The following is a 13,968-nucleotide window of genomic DNA, read 5'->3' on the forward strand; positions in this document are numbered from 1 at the left end:
TATTTTTTATTTTTTTAGTCAAGCAGTCACCATGTACACTACAGTATGGCTCGGCGGCCAGTCAAACTTTCTTTTTATTTATTTAACAGATTGCAGAATGGGTACAATACAGTACGGCTCAATACACACAATTGTATAAGGGGATGCAGACCAGAGAAAGACGTTTGTCTTGTTTACATCAGGGTCATTAATACTGCTGGAGCATTGGTTAATTTTTGGTCCGATTTTTCCTTGCACGATTTTGCGCGCCGCGTGGGAGCAAATTCGAGACACATATTCGGTTGCAAAAAGGTGTCCCACTGTCTCCAGTCCTCTATGGCCGTGAATATTTTCACGCGGATCGGAATCACGGCGCGCCCGTGGGACACTTTTCCGTTTCGGCGAGTTTATTCCACGCTTTCGGTTTTCCTTTTCTAAGCATTTTCGGGGCTACATGTGAATGAGTGAAAGTTGCGGGATGCCCAGATGTTTCCACGATAGAAAGCTCGCATGGATCCCATAATAGGCTCACTTAATACAGCGTTTTTAAAATCACGCGACATTTTCAGGGTCGCGAGCTGACCTTTTCCCCTCGTTTTCGATGATGGAAGTGATTTAGGAAAAGCTTCGGCACGCCGAGAGGTACCCCGTGGATTTAATCTCGCGAGGATCGGGGCAATATTCGGCCCGTGGGAGCAGTCACGGGTTAATACAATGTTCAGAGTGCAGAGGGGAGGTGTGCAGAGGGGAGGCCACACTCAGGATTCTTCTCACAGCCCCGTTTAAAACTTTTAGGGTGTGGCAGTCAGCTCGAATCTGATTGGCTAGGATCGGATTTGGACTCTAGATACATGAATCACATGGTTGAGACTGGAGAAAGAGACCTACCCACTGCCTCCTCTCCTCTATAGCTGCAGTGAGCACAGTGAGTCTGACAGTGTGTTAGAGGGAGTGAGAAGGAGAAGAGGGAGACATTAAAAAAAAAAAAAAAAATTATAACACAGATGCACAGATGAAAAAGAATGTAAACTATATTAAAAAAAAATTATATATATATATATATATATATATATATTTTTTTTTCATATTTCATATTTCATATTAATTCATATTTTAATAGGGAGGCATGGCTTCCGTTGGCTTCCATAAGGATTCGCCACTGACGTGACGTCAAGTCTCGCTCGCGTGAGACTTCCTCTCTAGATACTCTTCAATACCTGGCCAGGGTACTCCTGGGTCCTAGTGCCCCCCGATGTTACACTATATGTCATGCACATGTATTTTATATGTTAATAAAATTGCATTTATCTTTAGTCCTAATTCTGTCACTGTTTGATGTCACAAAGAAGGGTGTATCCGAAAGCTGCCTACAACATTTGTAACATGTGATGAAAAAGTAAACAAATAATTAACTGTATTAGACACTTGTTAATGATGAATAGGCTTCACTTTAGATTGGCCCCCACGATAGCATCTGCAAATGATTTATAGATGTTTTATGAATGTCTTAACAAATCATTTGTTGAACATGAAAAATAAATGGAGATACACTATAGTCGTTTTTTCATATCCATTTTTCAAAGCATCTACAAATGTGTTACTACACATTAAACAACATTATTTAATGATGAACAAATCAAGTACAAACAATGTTGATAATGAGTTATAAATAATGTAGAACTAATCTGTAAATGTTATACAAATATAGTTATAAATGATTTAATAATCATTTATGAATGTATATAAATGGTTTGTTCATGATTAGTTCATTATCCACTAATGCGTTATAAATACTTTGTAAATGGTATACAAATATAGTTATAAATGATTTAATAATCATTTATGAATGTATATAAATGGTTTGTTCATGATTAGTTCATTATCTACAAATACCTTATAAATGTATTATAACAGGGTGTTATTATAAAGTGCTACCCAATAGAATTATAGTACAGATCTGTCTGTATGCCCTATCAGTTATATTATATGTTACAATAAATATGGTCAATAATACTTAGAATCTGAATATATACTAAGTAAAGTATACAGTATACACAGGTGCAGTATACATAAGGTACCTTAGCCTATACGTCATACATTATACGTTGTAGTTACGTGTTATTGATTTTCATAACAACAGATGCAAGACAATGGCAAAATGTCATGTTGTCTGTGTTCTGCCAATAGAAATGTCACAAAAGATCAAAGGCTATTAGACTGATAACAGTTATTAAGTGCTACACATTAACATCGAGATCTATTTGGCAAATTTATGGTAGGAAATTATGTCTCTCAGGTGGAGGATTTGTCCTTTTGATGATAACATTTCCTGTGGTCTTATGCTAAATGTGTAATGTCCTCTACAACACTATGCTGTTTTTGTCAGTTAGTTGATATTGTGGTTGGTCTCTGGTCTACAGTTTGTGGTTCAGGTTTTAACTTCCAACTTATCCACATGGTCGCAAACACCTCATTGACACAAGACCAAGCATCCATTTGCTAAATTTCTTGCTCTCCATTTCTTTACTGTTGGGTAGAATATATTTTCCTGTGTGTTGTCTGACCAGATGTCTGAGAAAATAATGCTGAAATAATGCTGATTTTTAGCGTTAACGTGATAACTCAAATAGCTTTCATTCTAATCCTTTCAAATTTGTGGTGCACATTTATGACCACTAGGGGATGAACCCTATTGATTCTCATGACCCATGACCTTTCCTCCAGAGCCACCATGAGGCCAAACTTAACATTATCAAATTAGAGTATCTCAAATAGCTTTCATTCAAATTTTTAAAATGTGCTGTGCATATTCATGACCCCTAGAGAAAGAATCATCTTGGTGTTTGTGACCCCATGACCTTTCCTCCAGTGCCACCATCAGGCCAAACATTCAATACTCAAATTAGTGTATCTCCTGATCCTATTTCCACCAAATTTGACAAATATATTTGCCTTAGCTATACCATATATATATTTACCACAGGAAGGAGGCCTGTGAAGTTATGAGTCATCTGGCCTCAATGATAGTGCTACTTATAAAACTAAAAACATGAACTACTTCTGAACAGCTCGGATTAGGGGCATGGTCACAAAAGGTGGACTGAGAATTCAAGTCATTCGGGGATATACCCACTGTTGACCACCGACAGCACATGTCTAGTTATTATTTGTAAGTTAGTTGATTGTATACCAATGCTGACTTTCATGATAACATCACCATAAGCCAGTGCTCTTTAATGGGCAAGCTTGTAGGCAGTTGTGGGCCAGACCACGGCCATATTTAGCTCTGAGATGGGAGGAAACAAATGATATGAATACTGTAGACCTGCTCTGTGACGCCCATCTCATGTTTGCTGTCTCCACACCAGAGAAAAGTATGCTGTGGACCACATAGCTTCTTTTCTTTGTGGTTACAGGCTGCAGCACAAAGCACACAGTGACAGGAAGTCAACCCAAACGTTACAGGAAGTGCACAGAAATAGGTGCTTACATGACAGATTAATTCGCACATAGCGTGTAACCACTGAAGATAACTGTTAATTAAGAGTAGAAACTGAGAGAGTGTATGTCTAAGCAAGTGTATGTCCAATTGTAGCAATGAAATCAAGTGAGGAAGTGGCAGTTTCACACGACAACAACGTGTATGCCGCACTTTACCTCTGAAATGTACTTGAGATGAACCGCAGCGATCATATCAAATCAGATATGGGGTCTCCATGCTCTGTCTCAGCGGTTTTCGCTGTTGCCTTCTGGCCGCCGCTATGACGTTCCACCTAGTAGGACCAACCGTTACGCAAAATCTTTTGTACCCTCAGCTATCAGACTTTTAAACACAGACAGTAGTCATTTTAAGTAGCCTTTTACACTTAGTTGTCTGTTTTTACTTTTACTTTTACTGGATTGTGTATTGCATGGAATGTTGTTGTTGCCGTGCTGTTATTGAGATGTTTTTGTTTTTGTTGTTTGTTGTTTTTGTTACTCGTGAAGCTACAAATATGAATTGCCCCACGCGGGATCAATAAAGTTGTCTGAATCTCAATCTGTGTTTCCCCGGGTTGGGGAAATCGACCTGGACTAGATTCTTAGATTCCCAACACAGTAGCACAGCAAGACAACAGGGCCCTATTCCCCGGCCGTACCTGGTTCAACTAAGTTGATCAAAAGTCCCATTAGCCAGATTCAATTAACCCGATGTTTGAATCCAGGCTTTCCCTGTTCCTCGAACACTGATTCAGTCTCGTTAGGGAGGTGTAGTCTGACGTCAGTGGTTGTTCCACCCGTATAGGGATTTATCATTGGGAAATGGATTATCGGCTATTGTAACAATTCTGCCGCATGGAAATTGAAAAGCTTTCCATTTTTGCACAAAATGAGTTCCCTTCTATCACTAACATAATTGTTTAAGCATTTTTGGTTGAAATAAAATTTGGCCCTAACCCTAACCCTAACCCTATTCGAACCTAGGCTGGACAAGATATGCCTCCTAAAGTGTGTAAACGGAAGTACAGGAAGTACAGGCTACAGGCTTTCCGGTTTCGACAAAACAATTATAGAAACGTGTGAACTGCACAATATTTCATCGTTTAAGACACTGCAACGGCTTTGCCTGAAGTATTTACTACATGACCGGGACGTTCTAGCTTGTTTGCTGACAGGATTCGGGAAAAGTTTGGTCCGTTCGGAGGCAGCTTCCAGGGGAAGTACATACACCAGAAATTCTACCCCATAGACACTTTCGGCAGTAGTTCTTTACCAGGCTTTATCTCACGGAGGAGATAAAACTGGGAACGAGGTTAATTCAAACCAGACTTGATACTCAGGATAATTGCGCGCGGCCGCCTCACCTGAAAAGACAGCAGGTGTCGATCGTAGAAATCCTGATTTTCTAACGGCATTGATTGATTGATTGATTGAAAACTTTATTAACAGATTGCAGAATGGGTACAATACAGTACGGCTCAATAGCCTCACCGACAAGTTAAATGCATAATCTATAGGCACATTTTTTATCCACTTTTTCTCCCAATTTAAAATTTTTCTCCCATCCCAATTTCGTATATCCAATTCTTCCCTCCCCTGTCTTGAACGTTGCTAGACTATGCCTCCCACAGGTCGGTTGTAGTGAGGACAGAAGCCTTGCTTAGGAGGCAGCCTTTGCTTAGGAGGCAGCCTGTCGCATCTTCTCGCCGCAGCAGCTCGAGCTCTCAGTGGCGAGGAGTAACGCGTGGGAGGTTCACGCTGCCCCCGTCACTTCCTGCTTCCGTCGCAAACCGACCAAACCGACCTGTAGGAGTCGCTGTCCACAACGTCAAATCCCCACCCACCGGCTTTCCCACCCTCTAACACTTGCCAATTGTGTTAGTATGAACGACCGGCCAGCCGGTAGCAACGCCGAGAGCTGGGCTCGAACCCAGCATCTCCTGCGTTAGAGGCGAGCGCCTTGCCCACTGCGCCAATCAGCCGCCCTATCTATAGGCAAATTTTAAGTCCCTCATTACCCCAATCAATCAGATTATATTTCTTTAAATGTGCCTGCTGGCAGTAGGCTTAAAGGAAAACTCCAACATTTTGGGAAATTTGCTTATTTGCCATCTACCCTGGAGTTAGACAAGAAGCTACATACCTTTTTTCTTCTCTGTGCATGCAGTAGGAGTAGGAAGACACGCACCGTTAGCCTAGCTTAGCGTCAGTCACTGGAAGTAGGTTCCTCCATTAGCCTAGTTCCCAACGTCTTCCTACTCCTACTGCATGCACAGAGAAGAAAAAGGTATGCATCTTCTTGTCTAACACCAGGGTTCCCAAAATGTTGGAGTGTTAAGATACATACCTTTTTCTTCTCTGTGCATGCAGTAGGAGTAGGAAGATGCGCACCGTTAGCCTAGCTTAGCGTCAGTCACTGGAAGTAGGTTCCTCCATTAGCCTAGTTCCCAACGTCTTCCTACTCCTACTGCATGCACAGATAAGAAAAAGGTATGTATCTTCTTGTCTAACTCCAGGGTAGATGGCAAATGAATAATCAAATGAGATCTTGCTAGCGAAAATAATTAGTTCAACTCTTTCAGAATAAGTAGATAAAAACAAGCCCAAAGAGAGGCTTGGATCTATACAGTTTCACTATCAATCAGGTTTTAATCTGTTTCGGACATCATCCATACATGCATTGAATTGATTAACCTTTGGTTTATACCAGTGACACCAGTCATGTTAATCACCTTCTTGTTCATCATCAGATAACAGTGCTTGAACAGATAAATGCATTTTCTCAAATTCATTCATCAAAACGTCAAAGGCTTGCAATTGCTCATTCATTTTCTTAAGTCACGTCCACGTCATCAAATCCGTCAAACAGCGCATCTCCTCAAACATTTTAATCCCAGTTACAATATCACAATAACGTGTGAGTGACAGTGATACAATTCAACAATCCACATATTCAGATTCGTCGTAATTCACATTCACATCCACAATCCACGCATATAGATGCTTAAATTTATGCTTGAATGAAACACAATCCGGGTGCTCCACAGCGGAGAATATGAAACTAATCAGAGCCAAATGCCCGATTCATTCATTAAAAACATCCTCGCGGGATTCACATTTGCAATGCTCCGTTATTAAAATAACCACATAGTGTGTATCGCAACTCGCGAGTGTCATACGTTCTCTGTGATGTCCTTAACCGCTCTGTTTTTGTTTATTTGGATGACATTCTGATTTTTTCCCGCTCTATGGAAGAGCACGTCCAGCATGTCCGCCGGGTCCTCCAACACCTGCTGGAGAACAAGTTGTTCGTCAAGGCGGAGAAGTGTGAGTTCCACGTCTCCTCCATCGGGTTCCTCGGCTACATAATAGACGGCGGCCAGATCCGGGTGGACCCCGAGAAAATCAAGGCAGTGTCAGACTGGCCCAGACCCACCAATGTCAAGCAGCTCCAACACTTCCTGGGATTTGCTAACTTCTATCAGCGTTTCATCAGGGACTACAGCCGGGTCGCTGCACCCCTCACCCAACTCACTTCGCCCTCCGTGCCCTTCGTCTGGTCCGCTAAGGTGGACTCCGCCTTCTCCGAGCTGCGTAGGCGCTTCACCTCCGCGCCCATCCTCGTCCAGCCGGACACGTCCCGCCAGTTTGTGGTGGAGGTGGACGCCTTGAGTACCGGGGTGGGGGCGGTCCTCTCCCAGCGCTCCGCCCTCGACCAGAGACTACACCCCTGCGCCTTCTTTGAATGGAGGCACTGGCTGGAGGGCTTGGAGATCCCCTTCCTGGTCTGGACGGACCATAAGAACCTTGCCTACATCCAGACGGCCAAGTGCCTGAACTCCCGCCAGGCCCGCTGGGCGCTGTTCTTCGGCCGGTTCAATTTCACCTTGACCTACAGGCCAGGCTCCAAGAACATTAAGCCGGACGCCCTCTCTCGGCAGTTTGTCCCCGAAGGGGGCCCCTCACACCCTGACACCATCCTCCCCTCCTCCTGCTTGGTGGCTTCCGCCACCTGGGAGATCCAGTCTGTCGTCCGAGAGGCTCAGCGCGCCCAGCCTGATCCAGGTAACGGCCCACCTAACCAGCTTTTTGTCCCCAACCTTGTCCGCTTCCAGGTGCTCCAGTGGATCCACGCCTCTCGGTTCGCCTGTCATCCTGGGGTCGACCGTACCCTGTCCCTACTGAAGCGGCACTTCTGGTGGGTCTCCATGAGGTAAGACACCCGCGCCTTCGTCCTTGCCTGCACCGTCTGTGCTTGTGGGAAGGCTTCCCACCGACCACCTGCTGGGCTCCTCCGTCTGCTGCCTGTTCCTGGCCTGCCCTGGTCACACGTCGCCCTGGACTTCGTCAGCGGTCTGTCTCCCTCACACGGTAACACAGTCATTCTCACCATTGTCGATTGGTTCTCGAAGGCCGTTCACTTTGTCGCTCTCCCCAAACTTCCCTCTGCTTCAGAAACTGCGGACCTGATGGTGCTCCACGTCTTCCGTCTCCACGGGATCCCGGTGGACATCGTCTCTGACAGAGGGCCTCAGTTCATCTCCCAGGTCTGGAAGGCCTTCTGCCTAGCCCTGGGGGCCACGGTCAGCCTCTCCTCCGGATACCACCCGCAGACTAATGGCCAGTCGGAGCGGGCCAACCAGGACCTGGGGTCCGCCCTCCGCTGCGTCACGACCCGGGACCCCTCTGGCTGGAGCGCCTTCCTGCCATGGATCGAGTACGCCCACAACTCCTTGTCCTCCGCTGCCACAGGTCAGTCTCCCTCCGAGTCTTCTCTGGGCTACCTGCCTCCACTGTTCCCTACCCAGGAGGAGGAGATCTCAGTTCCCTCGGTGCAGGCGCACCTTCATATGGAGGATATGGGAGGACACTAGGGCCGCGCTGCTCCGCTGCCCAGAATCGCCGCTTTGCCGACCGCCACCGGACCCCGGCCCCCGACTATCAACCAGGTCAGATGGTTTGGCTCTCGTCTCGGGACCTACCTCTAAAATCAGTTTCCCGGAAACTCACCCCCTGTTTTGTTGGCCCTTACAAAATTCTGTCTGTCATTAACCCCTCAGTCGTCAGACTCCAGCTTCCCTCCCATATGCGCATTCACCCCTCATTCCATGTCTCCCAGCTGAAGCTGGTGGTCTCCAGTCCTCTGTCTCCCCCAGCTCCGGAACCTCCCCCTCCGCTGATCATAGACGACCATCCTGCCTACACTGTCCGGCAGTTACTGGACGTGCGTCGTCGCGGCTTCCAGTACCTGGTGGACTGGGAGGGCTACGGCCCGGAGGAGCGCAGCTGGATCTCCCGCCAGATGGTCCTGTGTCCTGACCTCATCCGGGACTTCCATCGGGCCAACCCTGGCAAGCCTGGAGGGTCGCCAGGAGGCGCCCGTAGAGGGGGGGGTCCTGTCATAATCACGGCGAGAGCCTTCCTCACCCCTCCTCCTTCCACACCATCACGGCGAGAGCCTTCCTCACCCCTCATCCTTCCACACCCTTATATGGGCAGCATCCGACCCCAGCATTCCCACGCTGCCAGAGGGATATCAATCAGCGCGGCTGTGAGGGATTCCCTCATCAACAAACCCCTACATCAGCCCACGGATCCTGCTCTCCCTCGTTGCAGTGTTAGCCTAACAACCTAGGTACGACGACACACACTAGCCTTGCTGCTCTTTTGCCTTGTTGCCTGCCTTGTCCTAATCTTGTTCTCCCTGTGCCCAGGACCACCGCTCCCGAGCTGCGCCGTCTCCCGAGACACCACCCAGCTGGACGCTCCTGTGCTGCACGAGGAGTGCACCCGCTTGTGCCTATTGCACATTCCTCTAAATTCATACCTGTCTGCTTGGTGCCTGCATTAAAACCAACCTAAAACGCTCCATTCTCTCTCCTCCTGTGTTCTGCTATTGGGCTCCGCCACTGCTGCCCTAACAGCGAGCGCCATATATATGACGTGCATTATTTAGGACAAAGTAAATCCATAGGCTGAATATGATTTATTATCAGCATTTTAGGTATATTATTTTACATTTCAAAAGCCCCCTCTAGAAAAACGAAGCACAAAAACATAATTCAGAATGGTATAATTGGATCTAGACTGTGAGGATTATTTCAGGAAGGGAGCTGGCATTTTTTTGCGAGGGTGTGGCCAGTTTATCGAGCTAATTGAACTAAACCCCGCGCTGGACCAGGTTCAAACTTTCTGATCTGTTGCCATAGTGATTTAGACAATCGCAATTCGAGGAACGGAAAGGTCTAGCGTCAAGTTATCCTGAAAATTATCTGGCTAACTCAGTTAGCCAGGTACGAGGAACAGGCCAGGAAGAACATATAAAGCCAACTAAACTATACACACCAAGTACCAATTAGAGCAATCAGGGCAGATAGACAGGTAATTACCATCGGGTAACGCTAGGGCTTTTGCTCCCAGATGAGAGCAAAACCCCAAACGTTACAGTAATACATTTAAGAGCAGAGTGATATATACTGTAGGTTTCACCAGTAATACATTTAAGAGTAGTGATATACTGTAGGAGGTATCACCAGTAATACATTTAATAGTAGAGTGATATATGCTATGCTGTAGGATGTATCACCAGTAATACATTTAAGAGTAGAGTGATATATGCTGTAGGATGTATCACCAGTAATACATTTAAGAGCAGGGTGATAAATAGCATCTAAGAGTTTAAGGGTAACACAGTTAACACAATAACATAAAAAGGACGCTTTTTCTCAATTATTCATTTAACTACTGAACTCCCCCTCCTCTTCATATATTGCTGTGGGTGGCAGGGGCCTTTGGCACAGCGCTTGATTTGCTTGTAGGACAGGTCAGTGCTGGATACAGGAGACAGGGGGGGTGAGAGTTGAAACATTACCCACTCCTGTAGCTCACAATGAAGAGGCACCGAATAAGGCCCTCGAGGTCCTACCTCAGCCTCTACAGCACATCTTCCATACCGTACCATTCATCACCATGAAGACAGGTTCCACTCAATATTTATCTTGCGTCATACATGAGCCCATCATCCGCGTACTTAAGTATGTCCCATTGTACTATCTATACTATGACTGCTCCCATGTCATATAATGACCATAGCGGGTTATGATATATTTGGTGTCTTGTTCGTTCAGTTATGCCTGACAATGACTGTGATTCTGAGTGTCCCTTGAGGGCCCCCACTGATATGTTTGGTTGTTACGTCCAGGTGATCAATGTCTGATGGTGTCTGAAAGGGGGTGACTTCAAAGGCAAAGAGATTACTAAACAGGGGGTGAATGATGTAATTTGCCCTAGATTAGGAGATAGATAGATAGATAGACAACCAGACAGAATGCAATAAAACCCTCTCTTTGTTTCCACAAACATTTATTGATCAACATGTGTAACATCTTTATAACATATTAATAAAAAAAAACACATCTGCCATGGACTCTGCCAAAGTCTGTATATAAACCGTTTGGCTTTGTGGTGTCTGTGCAAAAGTACAGTGCAAATATCTATATTATACCTAAATATATGTTAAGGCCTTTTTGCTGTTTATTACATTTACATTGCAATTCTATCAAATGGGTACATTCATATCACAGTACAATCATCAAAATTGGTTTAACTCATTGTCACATAACTCTACACCCATAACCATCATCTAATGTCCCTCAGTGAGCATGTTCACTCACTGATAACCAATTATAATTTTTTTCCCTCATTCTCTTCCCAAGAAAATAGTTTTGTTTTTACCCTTTGGTAGCTTGTGATACAGTACAGTGGGTAGGTGCTCGGTATTCTACAGGATGATCTAATCTGTGCTCAGTGACAATCTGGACAGTGTAATGGAAACTATAATGCGTAAGGCGTAGCCTCTTGTCAGGTCCTGTCATCGCAGTAGTGGCCCTACATAGATGCCTGTTATTTTTGGTCTGGTGAAGAAGAGGTGTGAGAATGCAGGAGCACGACCTCCCTCTTCCTGTGAGACTGTGTGCTTGGGGCCGTGCCAAACCAGGCGAGGACACAGTGAGGGAATGCAGAGGGAGCTCCAACCACGTTCCATCGCCATGGAGCGCTTTCAAAGGTTGCCATTATTAATGTGTGAGGTTACTAAGTTATCCGTCAGTCTGAAAGGAGAGGCTATACCTTGTTCTTCTGCGTAAACTGTCCTGAATGTATAGTGGGAATGTGATCCGGATCCAACATTTATACCTTCAATGCTTTAACTCAGTCCCAATCGCTTCATCCACCCACGTCTACCGTCTACCATCCTCCCTCTCTCTACCTCCTCTGTGTCGGACCACGCTGTTTCGCAAACGCGCCGCGCTATAGAGAGAGAGCCCTGTCAGGATTCCCCTCTAGGCTCAGTGGAAAAGGGTGAGCCCCAGCGTGGCTGAACATGGAGGCTTCTTCACGCATGTCAAACCAGGACACACATCAAAGGCATCATTTCCCTCACCCTCCGTTGCACTAATTGCTATCTGCACTGCACGCTCAGACAGCACCCCCCCCCCCCCCCCCCCCGCCCCCAGACAGCTCAGACAGCCCCCCCCCCCTCCCCAAAACGTGAAGTGGAAATACCCCATCTTAGCCCACCTAGACAGACAGAGAGGTAAACGTCGGTCTGAAATCGCCCGGGAAAAAGGAGGTTTAAGCTGGGTGTTCTTCTAGCACAGGGAGAAGCGTCTGGAGTTGATGTTCATCTTGGTGAGCCCCAGGTGCTTGAGAGGGCCGGACAGGGAGAAGGCGGCCTTCATGGGGATGTCGCAGAGCAAGTCCGACTCCTCGCCGCACTCCTCCAGCTCGTACGTGGCGTCGTCGAGCATCTCCTTGTGACGGTGGCACACCTGCTCCACCTTCAGCCGGTGGATCTCCGTCCGCAGACTGATGAGCTGGCGGGCCAGTCGGTTGTCCTGCACCTGCATCTCTCTCTGTGTGGGGGGGGGGGAGGGAGAGAGAGAGAGAGAGAGAGAGAGAGAGAGAGAGAGAGAGAGAGAGAGAGAATAATTAGATGAGTGTGTTGTTACCAAAATACATGTGAGATGCTTGAACTCACTTGGGGCGATGCATTTGTCTTATCAGAGATGGTGTCTATTTTAGGATCCGAATGAATGCCAGGCTTGCTGTGAGAAAAACACAGGTCTCCTAATTGTTTTACTGCTGTTGGTTTAAGATGTGGGGAAAGCAGAAAGTATGCCATGTCTTCCACTGTAAGCAAGGCAGTCATGCACACACAGCAGGAGAGGCTGCTGAACTATGTGCACAGCCACAGACCCATGGAATGGCAGGCATGGCAATCAAACTCAAGTGTGAAAAGATTTTCAGACCTATATATGTTTCAAAACTATAATGGTTTTCAGAGGTTTTGACACCCTAAGATTCCTTGTGTGGGGGCACAGTATATGAAGAAAGCTGAACATTTAACCGATAAAAAAGGGGGGGGGGATAAAGCTTTGCTTTGCATTCACTCACCAGCTCTTTCCTAAGAAAATCCAAGGCATCATCAATCGTATCAAAGCCACAGATGTTTCGCACAACTAGCTCTGAATTCTCGTTTCTTATAATGACGGGTCCATTGACGTCTTTTCCCGTTGCATCTGGACCGTCTTCTGAATCGTCCGCGCCCTCCTTCCACGGTCGGCTCTTTACCCGTTCCTGCCATTCAAAGTATGATGGTCTACGGGTCTGTAATTTCAGTTTGGCTGTAAGTGCCTTCACGCTGTTCAGTCCTTCTGTGTCTCCCTCGGACTCGGAGTTGTCATCTGCCCCGAATTCTTTAAAATCCATAGCTGGGGCGCGGGGGGTTGCAGTAAAAACAAACTGATGGAATCCCTGCGCGCATGGAGTCAGTGTGCGTTCTGGATTGGCAACTTGGCGACTGGAGCGCAGACAGTCGATCCTTACCTCATTTATAGAGATAAGAGGAGGTGACCGCCCATATCCCCAGCTGGGAGGCAGAGGTGCAGGATCATATGGGGAGTACAGATATTGCAGCCTGAGCTTTCCAAAACGTTTCCATGACAGCATGCTTTCAACTTAGTTTATGATTTAAAAACGTTTTTTTTGCCGTTCTTTCTCAAAGGCAGACACTTGGTTGCATAATGTTACTGATACAAAATTCTATGACATTTCATAGACTATTGCATTGACGAAATATAGGCTATGAGCTATATATATCGATGATTCATCATAATGATTTAATGGCAAAATATTTTGGAATCGACTTTGATCCAAATAAATAAATAAATAATGCAGTTTATTTATTTTTTTAATTATTATTCTTGCTAGTACATTACTATAATATGATATAGTAATATAATGTCTCACTATTATGTAGGCTATTTTGCTACTATGTCTACACACTACTATATATTATGCCTATACTACTATGCAATCAAAGTGTTTGATTGATTGATTGATTGATTGAAAACTTTATTAACATATTGCAGAATGGGTACAATACAGTACGGCTCAATACACACAATTGTTAAGGGGATGCAGACTAGAAAAGACTTTCGTCTTGTTTAC

General features: G+C 45.6%; 1 protein-coding gene across 1 annotated transcript; it reads right to left on the bottom strand.

Annotated features, from left to right (window-relative positions):
* Positions 1-12,004: 12,004 nt before the first annotated feature.
* fam167b (family with sequence similarity 167 member B) lies at positions 12,005-13,311 on the bottom strand. Its single transcript, XM_084309927.1, has 2 exons — positions 12,913-13,311; positions 12,005-12,371 (listed from the first exon to the last, which is right to left on the bottom strand). The coding sequence occupies exons 1-2, from the start codon at positions 13,225-13,227 to the stop codon at positions 12,108-12,110; spliced, it is 579 nt and encodes a 192-aa protein (XP_084166053.1). The 5' UTR covers positions 13,228-13,311; the 3' UTR covers positions 12,005-12,107.
* Positions 13,312-13,968: the final 657 nt, after the last annotated feature.

Source organism: Notolepis coatsorum, assembly GCF_963971535.1.
Source record: "Notolepis coatsorum genome assembly, chromosome: 3".
NCBI lineage: Eukaryota > Metazoa > Chordata > Actinopteri > Aulopiformes > Paralepididae > Notolepis > Notolepis coatsorum.